Below are 20,698 nucleotides of genomic sequence, written 5' to 3' on the forward strand. Positions count from 1 at the left end.
AACAAAAAGTGTCTCTGACGTCAGCTGGGGCATTTCTGTAAGTCACGTGTCTGCAGAAGCAACTGCAGGATTGTGCTTGACTTATCCCATATGGATTTTCCTTGCTACCTCCACAGTTAGGTCAGCAATATCAGGCTGCACATTCTGCCATTTTCATTACTGCAAAGTGGTTTGCACCCTTAGAAAACAAGCACAAAGAAAATCAACTCCCTGGTGTCCTAAAACGGCTCTAGAGGTGAAAGGCCAACTTTCACTGCTGCCAGACCCAGAGAGAAATCCCATGGTCTGAATTTAACAGTTCTCCTGCCCTGACTTGCCATGGATGGTATGGGAACGATGAGGAGGAACAGCACAAGACTTGCTGGCCTGCAGGAATCAGAGATTGGCAACTCTGGACTGCAGCACTGAAAACAAGAAATAAATAAATAAGCAAATCTGCATGCAGATCAAAAAATAACAAGTGCCTATAAGACAGCAGCTACTTAAGGAGAATTTTCTGGATATTAAATCCATTGTACTTGAACAGTCTGAAGATGTTTTTGGTATATGACAAATGCTTCCAGCAAGACATCAGATGAAAACTCCTCTGGCTGGACTGACCTTGATTTTTCCAAATACACTGTTTCTTCACAATCAATGCCAATTAATCAATAACCTGCTACAGGTTTTCAAATACCATTTTCAAATCATTCTATGTGTCACACTGAAAGGACAAATGAATCTTCTGGGCCATAGGTGGCCATAAGGTTCAGAGAAGGAAAATGAGCAGTGTTAAGAACAGTTCCCCAAACATTGCCAGAGCCAACAGCCTGTTCATACCAGCAAGCTTGGACAGCAAATAAAGGGCCCAGACCAGCAGAGCACTTAAGCACAGGCTTTAACTTTAAGCACGTGCCTAAGTGCTTTGCTGGAAAAGGGCCCAAAGAAAAGAATGAGCACAGTTAACTGAAAAGCCCTTCAGAACTGGCCTGACTGCTTTGTTTGTCCATTCCAGTTGCTAGTAAACACACGTTTGGGCTTAACCCATCCCACAAGAACAGAGACCTGGTGCAGCCAATCTCTGCACGCAGGGAGGCTCCAGGAACTGGAAAGGCACTGCAAGACACATTTGGGATTTAGGCTACTTGAAAGGCACAAGTAGACAGAGCATCTCCACATCTCTCTTGCAGGAAAATCCACATGAGGGCCCAAACCATTAAATAAGGTTTTACCACACAAGCCTGCCTTGCTCTGACTTTTCCACCAGCTTGACAGAATGTATTTTGGAGACCTCATAAAAAGGGCACAAAACACTGCCACAGGATTGGTGGCTCTTTGTCCTGTCTCCAACATGTGAAGGAAACCCAAACTTGAGCAGATAATTTCTGACTCTGGGCCTTGGCACGGTGGCAGTCTTTTTTACTACCTCCACCTTGGTCCATTAATAACATTTTTACATGTATCAAATTTACTCCCAAAACCAAAATCAAAACAAAGCTCCCTAGAATATCTTAAGCAATGTGCTTAAGTTAAAAAAAGAACTGGAGTCCAAAAATGGAAAGATGATTAGGGAGGTAGGTGAAGTTTGAATGAAACAATAATAAAAAGCCCTAAGAACACATCATATATTCATAGGTCTTGAATCATTAAGGCTCTGCATGACAGCTCTCACAAGCACCACTATGGCAAATTCACTGACTTTTAAGCAGGAGTGAAAGTGGCTAAGCCCTAGGACAAATAATTTGAAAATCTCAGCACAAGTCTGATCTCAGAGAGTTTAAAGGAATGCAGACTGCCCAAAAACACAGCAGCTGTTTGTTTTTTCTGCCACCTTTCCAAGGTTCATGTCTGGAGTGAGGATAAACAGTTCTGAAAAAAAGTTATGTGGAGTTCAGACTTTAAGAAAATAAAACATCAGACTAGTATTTCTTGCAGAAAGAATAAAAAAACCCCAAACCTTAAATTATTTAGCCCTGAAAGTTTTCAGGTAGAGCTTTCAGGAGCAGAGGTAGATGGCTTGAGGCTTCAATATATTAAAATGCATTCTCTAAACAAGTCTGCATTTTGAAAACCTTGGCCTGATGTGGTTTTCTTGAGCAATATTCCTCCAAGCAGAGTTTCACATTTAATGAGGTAAAACTGTAGTCCCTACTTCATGCACACACACACACAAATAGAGGCCCTTTCAGATAAACCAACAAGCAAAGGGGACAGTGGATGAAGCCTTCATCAGCCTGAAGTGATTTCCATCAGCACAGCAGGTATCACAGTCACAAGGTTAATTTCTGATAGCTTGGACATTATTCTTTATATTCTATCTCCTCCTTTCTCTGTTTGTGCCAAAGCAAATGAGCACCCACTTTAATTAATTAACACATCTCCTGATAGGTTGGGCAATCAGAAATTTAACATTTTAGTAGGTATGAGTTTCCTCAGATCTACATTTAAAGAGACAGCCTGAAAAAGAAAGAGGTATCAGGAAATGTTCTTGGACAGATTACCAGTGGAGCTAACTGGTGTGAATAAGGATTGTCTGTGCTCCAGGCAGGTCAGAAATAGCAGGAAATAGCAGGCACCATGGTGAGATTCAACATCTGTTTATGAACTGTCCTTATATACAAATGAAGAGCTGCTACAGGACAAAATATACAAACCCAGAAAGTCTTAAACAAACTGGAGCCCCTTGGGAGAGCCCCCCTGTAAGATTTACACCTGGTGCTACTGGGACAACAGCATGAGGAGTGGTGAGCACTGAAGAACTTTCTCTTTGTGATACACATTCAAATTATAGATATATTTATATTTATATTTATATCTATCTCATGGCCAGCATGGCCCAAGATGGCACATGAAAGATGCCATCTGTGAAGGAGACTAAATCCAGACTGCACAAGTGCCCACAGAGCTTCAGAGTGGAATTGAGGGCAAGAATGGCATGGGATGGGATGGACATGAAGAACAGGTGCCAGGCAGTGTATCATGCTCTTACACATTCCCTGTTTTCCTTTCTTTGCAGGGAGATGAAAGCTCTCTGGACCTTAACCTCCTGCACAGATGCTGTGCACAAGGAATTAGGGACAACACCACACCAACTTTTTCCATAAAGACAGGAAGAATATTTAATTTCTTTCCTGAAAGTAAAATTATAGCATGGTATTTCCTTTTCTCCAAGGACTCTGTTCAAGGTATTTTATATACAATGACAAACCAGCATCAGAAACCCCCAAATAGTTTCATAGAGGGAAGTTCAGAAGATGAAAACCACAGGAAAATAGTTTTCTTTGTATTTTGTGGCATGTTCTCCCCCTCTTATCAGTTTTAATTAAATATGAAAACACCTTATTGTGCAGATCCAGCTTCATTGCTCTGAAGAATGAGCTCACCTTGGAAAATGAGATTGGAAGAAGAGTATCTAAATAGTTTCAAAACTGTTTCAAACTACAGTGAGTGAAGATGAAGTTATTTCCATCATCCTAACTCCATGTACTATGTAAGGATAAATGCAAGTGGGCTTTAGGGGTGGGGAGAGTTTTGGATTTAAGAGGCATAACTCTCTGCACACCTTCATATTTTTCCCAATCACCTACAGCATGAAGGGATTTCCTACTTTCTTTCCCACTTTGACAAAAAAAATCCTTGTGCATGAGTACTAGAGGCAATAGCTGGGTCACCTTCCATAAATTCTCTTCTACTCCAACACTGGCCCATGGATGCTGGGAGTGACTCTGGGACAGCCCCAGCCTGCCAGGGAACACAGGGACAGCTCTCTGAGGAGCACCTGTGCTCCCCAATCCCCTTTCCAGAGAGTCCCAGGATACATCCACACTGCAGAACAGCAGCAAGCTCAGAACTCAGGCTGGCAAGTCTGAGACAGAGCACTTAAAATAAAGTGGACAAACACAGGTTTTAACTGAGATTCCCAGCTCCAGTTCAAAGCTGAGTGTCAGCAAGCTGAACCAGACATTTAACTCAAATATTATCTGAAGTTACATCATAGTAAAATATAAAACATAGAACTTTCAGAACTTCCCCTTCACTTTAAAATTAAACCAATAGCCATGGTGAAATTTGAAATTCCAACTCTCCTATCCACAGAAGAATTGAGTTTCCTATGCATGCAGAGTCCAACAACCAAGAAGCACAACTCCAGTCATCCCTCCTGGATCACACTGCAAGCATTATTGCTTCATCTGTTTCTCTGAAGTCAGTCAGAATCCTACCATCGACATTTAATTAAAGAAGGTAGTAAGAAAATAAACAACCTTTCTTGGAATGTCTTTGATTCCATAAGTACATATACATTTCATCCACTGAAGGCTGAATTACAACCTTTCATCTAAAGAACAGCTTAATGGAATGGCACTGGAATAAAGAATGGGGGAAGGCAAAAACAAACCCTTGGTGATTTCACATAACACATTATATATTTATATAATATCGGGCTGGCTATCTGGCAGCATCAATTTGCAAGCTGCAGTAAAATGTTCATCACCTCAGTGCAAGCAAAAGGCTGAGCCAGGCACTTACACCGAATCAATAACCAGATCCTACTGAGAGTTAAAGCAGCAGATGGTCCATCACAATGAAGAAATGACAGAACACATCCATAGAAGTGCTTGCTTTCTTCAGACACATTCTTGAAAGCACCGTATCATTGATCTAAGATTATTTTTATAGGCAGATGACAGGTCAAGCATAAAAGTGCTCTGTTTTAAAGGTTACGGAGTTGGCAAGCTTGGTATCACTGCCATGGACAAAGACTCATTTTCTTTTGAAGTCTTCCTTGTCAGGTTATTTACATTTCACAGTTAAAAGGCTCCTCTCTGGAGAACATGAATTCTAAAACAAATAACAGAAAAAGTCCCAGGCAAGCTAATGCTACTTTAAAGAGATAATGTAAGTCAACCCTGACACCATCAGTGTCATCCTAAAGCACGCAGAGAATTTCCAGTGAAAGTTACCAACATTAAGCAGATTGAGAGAGCCAGCCAAAAAAAATAAAGCAAACCTGTAGGTAAACTGCCCTCCAGGCCAAGACTGTTGTTACAGCCATGTATTACAGTGAGAGGCAGAGGAGGAACACTCCAGTGGTGACAGGCATTTGTTTGGGAAGTCTGGAGGAAGAATTGGTCCAGAATAAATAATTTATAGTGTGATCTGTGAAAATGCCGATGGAATACGACACCTAATTCTCACTGCAAGTTAGACAGAAAGCTGGATGCCCAGCTAAACACTTAAAGAATGTTACCCTTCAAATTATACGGCTCTTTTCCCAGCTATAAAATAACAATGCCACTTTCTTGCTTAAGAGCACATTTAAGGGCTGAATTTATTAAGGTTCTTTCATATGCAAGGTATTACAGAGGAGTAAAGGTTTGGGGGTTTTAAAAAAAAAAAGGAAGAAAAGACAAAAGAGGCCCTTATGGGATAATAAATTTCTGTGAGTTGTAATACTTCTAAGCAGTGTGTGTACACATACAGTGCACAGACTTCATGCTACACAGCTTTTCTTCCCTTCTCTGGATGAGAACTCTCCTGGAATGTTATTGTTTTCAGGGGGGTGGTTTTTAAGAATTTACTGTGAATACATGCATTATATATGTGCACACCAAAACACTGCTGGGGCTGTAAATGACCCAGGAGTTCATAAACATGGCTATTTTCTTATCTGGTTCAAATTTATGCAAGGAAGCAATTGTTACACAGCTCTGGCTGAACAGAGACCCAATCTCACAGGGGACAAGGGGGCTTTCCATAGGGTTTCACATAAGGAAGAGTTCAAAGGAGATGACAGATTGTTTATTACATCCCTTGTACCATGAGGGTCTGATCTCTGATGGTGTTCACAGGAGCTAATGCAAAAGAAACACCCTGAAAACCCAGCCTGGTTCTGAAGAGAACAGAAACAATTGTAAAAAAAAAAAAAAGATATTAAAAGAACTGAAAGGCAACAAACTCCTCTGTGGTTTATGTCTCATTTTTCCTCAGAATTTAAGGCTGTAACACCACAACCTCCTTCAGTACTCCCCCAGGTCCAGAGAAGAACAGTTATCCAGTCCCACCATTAGTGAGGATGTCAGCAAGAGGCATCTCAGACTCCCAGCCAACTCTTTATGAATATTATTAAGGGGAGATTGGCATCTCAATCTCACAGAAGTTAATAATTACAGTGTTCATCTATCTCCACTGGTTCTGCACAGGACCAACAATGAAATGGCTGTTTAAACAGAGTTTCTTGCTTCGATGGGAAACTGTGTGTGCACCACTCATCATTAACAAGTAAATGTTAATGACTATTATGGAAAAAAAAAGACTTTCTGATATATACACTACAGTTATTTAAGAGTCTTCTTAAGATGTTGGATGTTGCATTTTGAGACTGAAGAAATAAAACCTTTAACAACAATGCATACATGAACTCTGATTTGTTTTTATTCTTTTGGTTTTTAAGTGCTGGAGAACATTTTAACCATCACACACACACTCACATACACACACACTCTCAAACTACCACACTAGGCAAGATCAGAGCTTAACAGCCAACAAAACACACATTCAATCCCTGAGATCATTTTCCTGAAATAGAAAACTACATATGTTTCTCAAATTTCACATCAAGCCACTGCACAGCCCGAGCTGCAAGGGAGAAGGGAGCCAAGCCTGCCTTTGGGCTTGGGGGAGGAAGGACCTGAAACCAAGATGATTCCCTTCATATCACCACATTTCTCGTCCACAATCTCCACTTAACAAACACCCCCATTTCACAGCGTTTCTAGCTGGGCTTGCTTATCAAGCAGCCTTTGCTTTGTCAAATTAAGACACATTGCCTTGGATTAGTGAGACTCCCTGAGTTCACGATGACTTCATGGTTGGCTCAGTTCAGTGTCTCTGTGGCAAACTGCCAGGAATACATCCCCTGCCCCCAATCCTTTCTATACTGACCTAGCTGGCTTTTTTATTTTTTTAGCAGCAAATGAACACAATGGAAAATGAAGGGCTAGATACTGTCACAGCTAATTAACAATCCTAACAACTTCAAAAAATTAAGTAGTAAATATTTGAAGATCTGAATGCAAGCCTCTGCAGTGCAACCTCTCAATGTATGTCTGAAGCTGTTGGAAGGGGACAGTGCAGTTTTTCTTCACTGGGCAGATACAGTGAGACACTCTGAAGGGCTCCTGTTCTTGTGGAAAACACATTAAGCTTCTTTTGCTAATATTTTGTAAAGGGCACTTGTACAATAACAATAGCTAAAGCTTCCTGTTTGCCTGTGTGCTTCCTGGCTAACACTAACGAGACCTGCCGACAATTTTTTTCTCCAGCACACAGAATTCTTTCAGATTACTCGGTACACTCAAGGACGTATCATTTTTAAATTTAAAAAAAAATATCTAACAGTAATAGCCCACATTGCACTTGCCCTTCACAGTCCTGAAAACTTTTCCAGCTACACATTTCCTATTTTCTGGATCAGTCTGTGTGTCACCAGTCTCCAAAGAACATGTTTTGAATTTATTAAAAGCCTGATAGCAGTAGAATTCTCTCATTTGGCAAACATACCATCACAGGGACACTTGCTTTTGGCTCCAGGACAAGAAATTCATGGTACTTTGTCCAACCCACAAAAACACCATCCCTCCCCTCCCAAGCAGCCTTTCAAGATAATTCTCTCTCCTCCAGAGACTTCTCTAAACAAGTCTGCATGTCTGAACTCTTGGGTTTCATTTCATAAACAGGACACAACACCCGAGTGTAATTCAGGACACTGTCACTGCCCCATGGGCTCAGCACTAATCACAACAGCTTTCTGAAATATTCCCTAGGCCCCTTCTTGCCAGAGACAAGGCCTGATTTTTAGACCGGGCATCTTTTGAAGCAGGCACAAAATATCAACAAGAATCCAAGCGCCAGATCCCAGCCAAAGGGCATCCATTAGTCATGGCAGGGCTAGGAAGGAAGGGAAGGGCAGCTGGCCCCAAACCGTGGTGTCTGTGCTGCTGCAGTTACCACATCTCTGCAAGGATTGCCCAATCCTTGAAAAGGACACAGACATCCTTCAGATAATGGTTTAACTCGCACTGGTTTGTTTTTTCAACAGCGCCTCTAAAGCTCCTCTTCTAAAAGCACTCTCCCTCCTCAAAGCTTCCAGCCTATTCTGGATGAAATATTTGGTGAGGGCTGCACTGACACAGCCACAGGAGACCTCACAGTGGTAAAAAGTAAGCAACCTCCCAAGAATGTGTGGGTGCACCAGTCTGAAGAACAAACATCAAATCCTCACATGGATTCAGCTCCCTGAACATCTCCAAAGACACAGATTTTAATTCACTTGTCCAAATCCCAGAGCAGAGATCTGACTCCAGATTCCTGGATTCTACAGCACCCCCCTAGCTTTATTGTTTTATTACAAGCTTCCCTTACTACAATTCAAGAAGGGACCAGAGTCTACTCCTGTTTATCCCAGTGGACTCTGCATCAACTCTGATGTCCAGGAAGTTCTCTGGAAGTCAATCAGTGCCATGGAGCCATCTCCAACCCTAATTATCCATTACTCAAAACAGGTTACAAATAAACTTTAACTGCTTAACATAAAGAGCCAACTACTTAAACATGCACAAGCCAAGGAACTCATAAATGAAAGAAAACAATTTGTCAAGTATCTTCCTGTTGAAAATAGACTGTGAACTAAAGAGAGATCCCCTTCTCTCACAGAGATACAAATATTAGTCATGTGCTTCCCAGAAATGCTTTTTATCAACTACTAGCATTTGCTTTTCACTTTGCAATCCATCACTACCATAAACAGTATGAATTTCTTCCTTACAAAACTGAGAAACTCATGATCCTGAGATCTGTTAGAAGGAGATCTTTTAGAAAAGTGAAGTATATGAAACATCTGTTCCACCCTTTCCATGTCATGATGGCAAGCAGCTGAAGACTGATTGGACAAGTATTTTCACAAGAAAATTATTTGGGTCAAATTCGTAGATGAGATGAAGTCTCTACTAAACAGCATATTATTTTCCCTACATAGCTAGAGTACAATAAATAATCTGCATAAATTCTACTTGTTCCAACGTTTTTTGGTCATTTTGGGAGGTGGCTCCTCCAGCACAATGCTGGACACCCTCTATCTCAATAATGTCAGCCTGACATTATTCCCTACATTTCCACATCCTCCTTCACAGGTCTAATCTCTCTTTTGTCAGAATTCATCTTAAATTCCAGTACACACTAGCTCATTTTGCAGTGAGTGAGCTGCCTATGATTGGAAATGGCCCTGAAGCAGAACTCTGGGTCTAAACACACATGACCTTTGAGAAATTTGTGTGTGGATTCCACCCAGTTTAACAGCTCAGCCCTATTCTTATCTGCAATGTAATCCCTCACAAGACTCCAGGAACACACCAGGGTTGCAGATGTGCATCTCTGGTAAGAACTCCCCATCCATAACACAGTAGCCTGTAACTAAACCAGAGAGGAGTTGAGATTTTATGAAGATAGCTGTGCCCAAAGTACCTTATAAAGGAAAGGTTACCAGAGGTCCTGCCTGGGGGAGGGAGAGCAGTGAGTCACACTCAGCACGAGCAGGAGTGCTGAGCCTCCAAAAAGCACTGCTGAGATTCTGTCACAGCTCTTCCTCTCCACCACAGCACTTGTAGAGAAGACAACTGAGTATTCAAGTGGCAAAACCAATTCTCATTGTTGCAGCCTTGGGGGGCAAAGCTGAGAAGTTCTAGGTTTAAATTTTTTAATTAACATTTAAAATAATGTTAATTTCATTGTTTAAATTAGCATTTAAAATCTAAAATTTTTAAGCAAAAAATTTTTAAAAAACATTTCTTTTAATGCAGAATAGTCAGCTGCCTGGATCATTCAGGACAAGTCAATGGCTGTTCATCAGCCCAAAGCAGAAACAATAAAACATAACTACATTAAATGTGGAGCGTTACAGGCAACAGCTTTCCAAGAACAATAGGAATCAAAAATTTGGAACTCATCCTTTGCAACTGATGAGTGGATGCTGTTCAGTGAGATACAGAGCAATTTTAAAGCCAGAAGGTAAAAAATTCTAGATGTTGGAGCCTCTACCTCAGAGGTAAGAAACACTTATTGTTTATTATAGGTCTACTGGAAAAAAAACTTGGCAACATGGCAGTTCAAGCCAGCAGAATGGAAGGTGAAGGACACAGGATTTCATACTTAGAAACACACGTCAAGAACTGCTTTTCAAATACATCAAACTCTGATCTCACACACACTTAACTTTGTGCACAGTGACCTCACTGAAGGCAAAGAGACTTTACATAATTTCTAAATGTCAAATACATAGAAAATGTTTTAGAGAGCCCCTTAAAAATTTAAAGAATCAAGGTCTTTGCTATAAAAGTGCCTTCAGAATTGCATTTATTTTGGTAAAATCCCCATCACCAAAACAAATTTTTAAAAAATAAATTGTTCTTTTATCAGGGCCAAGTTCTGTATGATTCACAGTGACTAACACTGTCTTGCCCTGTGAATAGACTCCTTTGTGCTCAAAGGCAGAAAGGGTGGTAAGAGGTAATAATCTCATACATGATAAATTCACACTTCCCCTGTATTATGAGCATATGCAGGACAAATTACGTGACTTCACCAGCCTACAAGAAAATTCTCAGAAAACAGGTGTACATGGGGTAAAGCGAGAAAGGAAAAAAAAAACAAGGTTTGATTCCAGCTAAATGTTTATTATATTCCTGTCTTTTGCTTCCTTCTTTGTTACCCTACAAGAAAACCCACTAGAGCCCAAACAGTGGGCTTGATTTAGGGGAGCACATTAAAGACAGCAATGAAGGATTTACAAGGAGCTATTTTACTCAAAATTGAAGACACTGAACCAAAGTGTGAGGGAAGACTTTACCCAGAGAGTCTTCTCAACATTCCTCTCTCCCTTACAACATTCATCAATGCAATGAAAAGATTTTGAGTAATCATATTGTCCTTGCTAAGGAAATTAACTTGCCCGTCTAAATTCAGCCATCTCAAATTTTGAGTACAGTCCTCTACAACTCTTTTTTTTGTTTTGTTTTGTTTTTTTTTTTTTTTCAAAGAGATTCTCTGCTTCACCTGCAGGAAATTGCAGCCAAGGACACAAAGCCAAAGGCAGGCAGGACCATGGAGCTGCCAGGATCACTGCACCCTCCCTTTTCACAGCCTCCCCCTCCTCATGCCCTGAGCAAAGAGTGCTAATTCTAAAAGTCTTGAGTACTTTCACAAGAAGCAGCCCCTGGAATATCATCTGGGAGCCAGGGATTTATCCTCTTGAAGGTAGAGTTGGGTCAGGTGACAGGACTGTTTAGATTGCAAGATCTGTGGGGTGGGAGTTGTTCTTCTGTTACATAATTCAGAGTTAGACTGCAAAATCTGACTTAAAGTCCAAAGGAAGAAGATTTAAGATGCCATTTATCAATTATCATCTGGCAAGTCCTTGCACAACTCCTCTTTTTGCATTTTTTAAGTCAATCATAGCACTTCCCTGCTGTATAATGCAAGGAATATATAATGTATAATGCTCTAACAATAGCTGTCAATCAGGAAAACTAGCTAGGGAGAAATAGAGCACTCAATTAAAAAGAATTGTATTTGATAAGAAAGTATCTTGATTTCCAGAGAGACTAAAACTATCCTGTGACCAGTTTTCATTTGAGACTACATTTTGCACAGATTCTACTCCACAAACTGCAATGGAAATAACTGTAAGCTGCCCTGAACGGGGCATGATTTTAAATAAATAATACTGGTTCTCACTTCTCACAAGGATCTGCAAATGCCTCTCACCTGTGTTGGTCACTTCAATCCAGATTTTTAAGGGTTTCCTCTCAGAAGGTTTTGTTCAACTACTCAGTCAGAATTCTAGGGTACTTTTGTGGAGCAGCACAGCTGTCATGTTTTACAGTGAAGTGACCACTACAGAGCCCTCCCACACAGCACAGAAGTGTGCATTTCCAATTCTCAAAAAAGTCAATAAATTTGTCAACAAAATAGATTTCAAAGAATTATTGGACATGTATTTCACAGGAACTCCAGCAATCATATTTATGCTCCAAAATGACATTTTGAAGCAACACACTATCTGTGAATTCCAGTGCTCCCAGGAACAACTGTGCTCAGGAATGCACAATGGGGGCAGGAGATAGGTTCAAGATGTTTTGGAGCTGGCTGAATTACAGACAGATGTACATAACAGCAGGTCCAGTCAGAATGAATTAAAGCAGAAATGTGCATAAGAAAATAGACAAAACCACATTGTTATAATTAACATACCTTGCAGTGACACCTGTGGCTTTCCAAGATAAGAAATCCGGAAGATCAAAGAAGTAGCCAACCTTCTCCCACGATTCTGGCAAGTTCTAATAAAAATATGTTTAGAAAGGCAGATATTAGAGGTCAGGCATGGTCATGCCCTTATTTTAGTGCAATTAAAATCCTGATATTTAGGTTAAAATGACATTTTTTTCAAACTCATTGCTCTGATCATCCAGTCAGCTCCTCTCTCTGATTTACTGTGTGGAGAGCTGAGCCTTTCCCCAGCACAGACTGATCATAGATAAACAAAGTTCCCCATGAAGTGTTCATGGAGGCACAAGTTTCAGATCCATAACCTGGGGTGTCTCTGTTCCCCATCAGCTGCTCAGTGTCAGAGCAGTTTCAAAGTCAACAACGTTATCAAAAAACATTTGCCTGAAAAATGTTCAATTTTCTAAAATAAGCCATTTTTGATTTTAAAATGCTTAAAATTTAAGATTTAAAATTTAGTATATGTTAATTATAAGCATAGGAAGAAAACAAAGTTCTGTGAGCACGCAAGCAAAGCTTGTAGATCTGAAAAGCCACATGACATTCCCAAACTCCTAAAAAACTCTTCTACCAAAATGGATCATTTACAATGAGTTTCCACTGCTGTTTTCTGAAGGGAGATGATGGTGCAGAAAAGGCTGATTACACCACCTGGGCCAGGCTCTATTCCCTGTTTCCATCTCCAAAGCTCAGTTTGATTTCAGCTGATGTTAACCCTGCATATACTTTTCCACAAACACAATCACACACCACCCACAGGTATCAGACCATGATGAAAGGGAAGAAGGCTTTCCCAGGAGTAATGCTGGATTACATTCAAGGTCCCTTCCAACCCAAATCATCCTGTGATTCTATGATTCTGTAACATAATTCTGACACTCTGTGATATCAAACCGCAATCTTAGCCCAGAATTTGCTGAAATGGAATCAATGAATTCAAAAAACTTAGGTGCAACTGGGTAAATACAAAAAAAGCAAAATTTTGTTTCATTTTAGGTCATGCCAAGAATCTGTCTTAAAACTTCTTGAGTTTAAACCTTGAAAAAGTTCTAAAACTTACTGGGTTTCTATGGACTTCAAAAAAGAAATGCTCTGATTACAACTTTCTAACATAAAACACACAACCCTTGGATGTCTGCTCCTGAGCACTCAGGTTTAGCTCACCTCCCAGACATATGTGCTTGCTACTCACATCAAATTTAACTTCCTACATGAATGCCAAGGTGCTCCATAATTTAGCCCCAAGATCATTCAACCTGATTATTTTGATAATAAAAACCATTATGTGTTGTTAACACACCTGAGAGCCTTCAAGAAGCAAAAGGAGTAGTTTGGTTGTTACTTTAATCAGAAAATAAACTGGATTAAGAATAACTGTCCTCTTCAAATAAATCTGTTTCATCAAATACTCCTTGGATCCTTATTCTATTACTTCAAGAATTCCCAAAAGCCACATGTTAGCGACATTCAAAATACTTTGTTTCATGAACATCCAAATGATTCATTTTTTGCCATCTTGATGCTGTGTCATCACTAATTAGTACAGACAAAAAAAAAAAATCATAGCATGCCCTGATGCTTTTTCCAAACAAATTTAAAGTCTCCATGTTTTCAACACTCACTGAAGTTAATTCAAATTTATTTTCACCCAGTCAGGAGTCTGTGACCACATTAAAAGGATTGTGGAAAAGATCCAGGAACGTTCCCAATGCTGTATTCACATCCTGCAACTCACCCTCCAAAGTTCCTTGCAAAGGAACTCACAATCTTTCTGCTTTCCAGAGGTTCTTATGGGGTGCTATGGGGTGTCCTTTCTTCATCTCTCTCTCTCTGATTTCTTTGGTTGCTTAAACAGCTATACCTCCACAGAATAACACTTTGACATTGTTATAGGTACTCCCAAATACTTGGGGTCAAAGAGTTTAAGAATTCTGTAGTGCAATGTATTTTAATCTTCCTAGGCAAGAAGGGAAAATGAGAGATTTCTTAATTGGACTGAAAATACATACATCTTTATCTAAATTAGAGAAAACAAATGCACATTGTGTGAAAGGAAGAAAGGGAATTATGCACACACTCACAGGGCTCTAGAAACCTATGTCCCATGCCCTACTCCAGCTCAAAGCAAGGATTTACAACTTGGATCTCCCACACTTCACACTGGATGCCAAGCCATGTGATAGAGCTATTCCAGACACCCAAGATAGGCCATGAGCAGAAATTCCATCCTTGCCAGAGCCATGGCTGCAAACTGATCAATTCTGACACAACATGCACTCCAACTGGTAAAAGATTAACTGGCTGAATTATCAGAGTCAGGAACAAGGGAAGGGAGAGAGGAGGGGCTTGGAAAATAAACTCTTGGAATAAAGTTGCTGCTGAGGCGGGAGAAAACTGCCTGCAGCAGCCAGACACTGGTGCAGGCATCCCTAAATCCCTGAGGCATCCTGGGCATGGCACCACAGGCAGGCAAACACCAGAGCCCAGGGCAGACAGGGCTGCAGGGGGACAGGGCAGGCACGTGGAATCAGAGCTGGAGGAGCTGGAACAAGGCAGGGAGGACAGTGTATGCCTGCTGGGAGCCTTGTCCCACTGCAGAGGAGAGGGGACAGCCCAAGCAGGACGTGCTCTGAGGTGCAGGTGCTTCAAATTTGCCATCTGGGAGTGCTGTTTCTAAATGGCACTTCTGCCTGATCAGCAACTGCAGCTAAAAACCAGATTCAGTCTGAAGTACAACTTATGCATGTGTGTCTGCACTGTGTATGGATTGTGATAACACAGAGTGTTGAAACATTTATAAACAATTCTAAACAAGAGTTCAGTTCCAAACTCAACAGCCTGGAGTCATTCTCATTTAACACAGAATTTATTATTCATTTTAATGGAAAAATATTCACATTCAACAAGACAAAAAGCCAGCTGCAAGGGCAGCAAGCAGTGAAGAAGACATGCACCAGCAAAGGAGCTGATGCCAAGCTGATGCCACTACATGCACTCTACTCCTCCCCACTGCCAGGGAAAGAGAGGTTTTAATTGTTTCTGCAAATGATCCCACTGCTAGCTGCAAGTCATGGGTGTGCAGAAGGAGGAAGGGTGATGGATCAAACAGCAGCTCTAACTGAGGATGTGAACTGTAACATACAGGAAGATCACTGCCAGCAAAAAAACCTACTCACTGATTATTGATTTTAGCTATTAATGGCAGAGGAATAATATGCTAAACCGTCAATTCATGTTTTGGGGTTTTTTTCCCCCTACAAAAACTTCTTCTCTCTTAAACATGAAATTAAGAGCAGAGTTGTGAAAACATTATATAGAAGACTGCACTTCATTTGGAGGCAGTTACCAAGCAAATACCTGTCCCTAGTCCAACATCCCCCACCCACTTAAAATAAACCATGAAGTTCAGCATCTCTGATTTAACAGGACTAGTATTTTTTAGAAATAGCTGGTATATAATGTCATTAGTATGAGGAAAACATAACATGCATCCTTTCGTTTTGGCACAAGCTACAATAACATTTTCAGCCAGAAATTAGTAAACAACATTTTTTTCTTCTGCTATCTCTAGGAAAAAAAAAATACAAACAGGCTAATTCTGTAGCTGGGCAACCCTTCCCTGCAGTTCTTGCATTGCTGTGTTTGAGCTGTGTTCTCACTGCTCTAACACTGGTTTGCCACAGCATCAATACATGTACAGTTGTCTTGTACTGACAAACTCCTGCAGCAAAATAATTCCCAAGTGAAGGAGTTATGTACTCACATTTTCAGCTCACATGCAGGCATCTACCTCCCAGAACTACCTACACAGTCAGGCAGTGAGCATCCAATTTTTTTAGCCAAAGTCACCAAAATTACAGAACCCACTTAATAAACTGCACAAAAACATACCGGCAACTACAGAAGTAAAAAACTATTGCAATAATGTTTTGTAAGAACATTGTAAAGAAAAAAATCTAAGGAAATAACAGCAAAAGGAGTGAATTTAGTTGGCTATTTTAAAAGAACCACTAACCAGGAATTACTTTCCTTTTTAGTGAAGGTTATATTCAAATTTACATTAGGGGCTTCAGGAAGACTTTGTCAGAGCCATCTTTCAGCTAGTTGCTAAATATTTGTCAAAGGATTCTTTGTTCCACCTTCATTTACAGTTGATGTTCTCAATTCATGTGACCACATGTCAAAAGTCAAACGTGGCTGCATCCACAGAAGCCAGCTTTATAAAAAACCATGTATTTGTTTGGTATTGCATTGAACACTGGATTCTATCACCACACATGACCCAGACAGGCAAAAAAATACAATGCTGCTCCTAAGTGAACCATAGATGTGCACACTTTAACCAGAGTGCCCCACAGGCCTCACAGTCGCTGCATTCAGCTGATCATTTACTGCCAACAGCTGGGCCCAACACACAAACCCCACTTGCAGGGAAGGCTTTGCCATAGGAACACCTATCTGCAATCACAAGCACCAAGACCAACCAATTAATTTCATGGATGATAACTAAGAGGTGCCAGAGGGTAAAATGATTCAGGCCCAATCAAACTGAACTGAATGTAAGCAAATACAAATCAAAGAGAAAACCTCAAAAAGCCTGTTATGGCCTTAAAAATTTAGGTTTTAAATTCAAACTCAAAATGGAATAGAGATGAAGAGCTGGAAGAAGCGAATATACTCTGGAGCCTCCAGTATCTAGTTACATCTCTATGCTGTGTAGGGGAATGAAATGTTAAAGAGAAAACATTATGTGGAAAAAGAAAGTCAAAAAGAAGCAGATGAGAGTAACTTGTGACTTGAAAGAAAACCTGCAGCAACTCTTCACAAATAAATACAAGGGGAGAGGAAGAAGAAAGCCACAAGAGGTAAGGACCAGTATCTACCTCTTGTACAGTGGTGTCAGCTCATTCCTCTCACTGAGTGAGGTCATCTGCAGCCTCAGTTCCAGGAACAAGGTGATGGACATGGAAAAGCACAGTTAGGTCATTGTTGAATCCCAGAATTTGGGTTGGAAGGGATCTTAAAGCTCATCCAGTTCCAGCCCCTGCCATGGCAGGGGCACCTTCCACTATCCCAGGTTGCTCCAAGCCCCTCCTGGCCTTGGACATTTTCAGGAATGGGGCAGCCACAGCTTCTCTGGGCACTCTGTGCCAGGGCCTCCCCACCCTCACAGGGAAGAATTTCTTCCCATCTAACCCTGCCCTTGGTCAGTGTGAAACCACTCCCCCTTGTCCTGTCACTCCAGACCTTTGTCCAAAGGCCCCCTCCAAATCCCTTGTAAGTCACCTTCGTCCTTTCCCCCTTCTCCTTCCTCTTCATTGCTTCCAACCAATTCACAGTAAATTTGCAAAGTCATAATTTCAGAAATACTTCTGATTGCTTAGATGAAAATTCTTCAAGCCACAGAAATTCAGTTTCTTTCTTTTGAGAGACACCCTAATCACTGACAGCTTACCAGCACTGCTGGCCAGACCCATGTCAGACCCCTCCTCACAGAGACCAGGTTTGCAAACACAGCTGTTAGGAGAAGCCAGGGCAAAAAGTAGAACAAGAGTTTCTCCTGAAGTGGCCTTCCAGACCCAGGTCAGCACCATGGAAAGGGAGAGGGAGGATTTGGTAACAATGTACACACGATTAACTTCTCAGTGTAACAACAGACCAACCATCATTTAGTATCAGTATACTTTAAATAACTTACTTCCAAAGGTGCACCTAGTCTGTCAATTCAGTACTCTCCTAAATTGATCTCTTATTTATTTTATCTTTATTTTTTAATTTCTATTTTGGTATTTCACTTCAGACATGAAGCAGTACTTTTCCCCACTGCACTCTCTCTGCAAAACCCATATGAATGCAAGCAGCTGTGGAATGTGCACAGCTCCAATCCCAGGCAAAGATGTACAGAGGGAAAACAGCAAAAACATTTACTAGCAGAAACATTAAATTCTTGAGGAGTTCAATATAAGTCCAGAGAATTCAATGCAAAAATCAACACTGATTCTTCATATATTAGGGTGTACAAGCTGACCTGGAGCATGACTGTGCAACGTGTCTGGCTGTGGGTTTTGCTTTGTTTTCTTTACAAAAATCCCTGTGTTGAATGTGTTGCAGCCATGTCAAGCCTTCTGATCAAGAACTTTCCAGAAACATGATGCCAACCAAAGGCTCAAAGTAGCTTCTGGATTCACCTTGGTTTAGCCAGTTTTGATTATGGTCAGACACAGGAGAATGTGCCCAATCCACTGTTTTTGTCTTAACTTCCTGGGATGCTGTCAGGTATAGGACAACATTAGGGAGGAATACTGAGAAAGGAATAAGGAGGGAAAGGGAAGGGAAAAGAGAAACCCATCTCACGGCACTCAATAGTCAAGAAAGCTGGAGAGACCAAAGCCATGATCACAGCCAGGCACAGTGGGGGTAAAACTTTCCCAGGCAGTAATCAGATCAAACCAGGTACAGTGCACTCATTTTCTGAACACCAGTTAGCATAATTAAGTAGAAGCATAATGGGAATTTCAGTTTCAATTTTGCAAAGCCCTCAGATAGCTGAAAAAGATAGAATAAAATGAAAATGTGTCTTTCTACCTGCTTATCTTGCAATTCTCCCATGTGATTTGAAAGTTAAGCTTCCTTTTTACCAGCTTGTGCATTATCACTAGCTTAAGAGATAATCCTGTAGTCAGAATATAAAGTATATTTTCCCTGTGGTGTATGAGCTAGACCAAAATCTCACTCTGCCACTGGGAAATCCACTAGACACAGAAAATAAAGACAATACAGGGAGAACACATTAAATACCATTCTCTAAGTAATTTTCCTGACCATACCTGTAATACCTGTGTCACAATTTATTGATATCTAAAATATTGATAATGAAGAATCTGAAGACACTTAATTTATATTTGTAGCCCAGTTGCAGACAGCCCACTGAGAAACATCAGATGTGCAAACTGCTGTTGTAGGTTTCATCTGAACAACCTGGCATTCAAAGTTATTGTAAGGTTTGCCTTTCTTGGCAAAAAGTGAGGACACTTGCATTACATGAGGCTGAGTTTGAGCTGTCAGAGGCCAAAGGGACCCTTTGCTGACAGCCCTGATGTCAGGTAAGCCATGGATGCCTTACTATGCCTGGCACTGAAAAGAAACCCTCCCTCTGCACCTAATTCCTTTCCCCCTCCTACTTTACAAGGAGTAAAGAAGCTGTAAAAGCACTCAATCCCTCACCCCTCCAGAGCTGAAAGGTTTAGCCAAATCTCAGCAGATTGCAGCCCACTGCAGGATAACTGTTCCTGCTCCTGAGCAGCTGAGGAGCTGCTGTGGGTGCTGAGGTGCCCGAGCTAAGCAGGACAAGCTTAAGCAGTTTAATGGTGAGTCATGGCCAGAGCACTCAGGAATTGTGAGTGGGCAGCTCAGCAGGCAGACACTGAGGTGAAAAACCTTCTCTTAAGGACAATAATCTCCTTAGCTGGTGTGTCAGGAGCTGAAAAGGGACATGTGAACAAGCCCTGTTCTGTGCCACCCTTCTGGCAGGAAATCCCTGCTGCCGGCTGGCACCTGGGGTCAGGAGAACCCTGTGTCCCACCCAGGAGAATCCTGTGTCCCACCCAGGAGAACCCTGTGTCCCACCCAGGAGAATCCTGTGTCCCACCCAGGAGAATTCTGTGTCCCACCCAGGAGAATTCTGTGTCCCACCCAGGAGAACCCTGTGTCCCACCCAGGAGAATTCTGTGTCCCACCCAGGAGAATCCTGTGTCCCACCCAGGAGAATTCTGTGTCCCACCCAGGAGAATTCTGTGTCCCACCCCCAGCTCATGGAGGGAACAAGGCCTGCAATGCTCTCCCCTCCATGTGACCACATTTGGTCACCCCATAATTCTGGATTTCCTGAGCACTCAAGTACTGATATCCCAGACCTTGCAATATAAAAATGCTTTAAATGCAAAGGATTCATTTAATGTTTTTACAGCTTACATTTTATTATTTATAAAATGGCTGATGTATGATACTCATAGCTTGAGAAGGGAAGAACTAGTAGATGGATATTCATATTTCATTATCAACATTCATTACCTTCTATTATCATTAATCTGTCAGTACCTGCTTCTACCAGTTAATTCCTTTGACTTTTCCTAATCTGCACCTTGTTACAATCTAATGTCTCATGTCTGTAAGGACAGGAGAATTTGGCTGCTTGAAACTGGCAGCAAGTAATTTACATTTGGGCTTTGTTAAAATGACAGGGAGCATCATTGAGGCCAAATGTAAAAAGCCAGGCTGGAGGAAGTTATAAAAATTTCAAGTGGCAAGTGTCTCTCCTTTTATCTGACAGTTGTTATTAGGAGGCCATACTTCATTGTAACACACCAAATTTAAACACAGGAGA

At 41.1% G+C, this 20,698-nt stretch overlaps 1 protein-coding gene across 3 annotated transcripts in view; it reads right to left on the reverse strand.

The window, feature by feature from the left end:
• Positions 1-20,698, reverse strand: part of FGGY (FGGY carbohydrate kinase domain containing) — a 128,073-nt gene that overhangs the window by 92,091 nt on the left and 15,284 nt on the right. For all 3 annotated transcript variants that reach the window (XM_074545696.1, XM_074545697.1, XM_074545699.1), the window contains one exon: positions 12,283-12,368. In XM_074545696.1, the coding sequence (XP_074401797.1) occupies positions 12,283-12,368 (86 nt within the window). The remainder of the gene's footprint in view (positions 1-12,282; positions 12,369-20,698) is intronic.

The sequence above is a fragment of the Zonotrichia albicollis genome, chromosome 8 (genome assembly GCF_047830755.1).
Source record: "Zonotrichia albicollis isolate bZonAlb1 chromosome 8, bZonAlb1.hap1, whole genome shotgun sequence".
In the NCBI taxonomy this organism is placed as follows: Eukaryota; Metazoa; Chordata; class Aves; order Passeriformes; family Passerellidae; genus Zonotrichia; species Zonotrichia albicollis.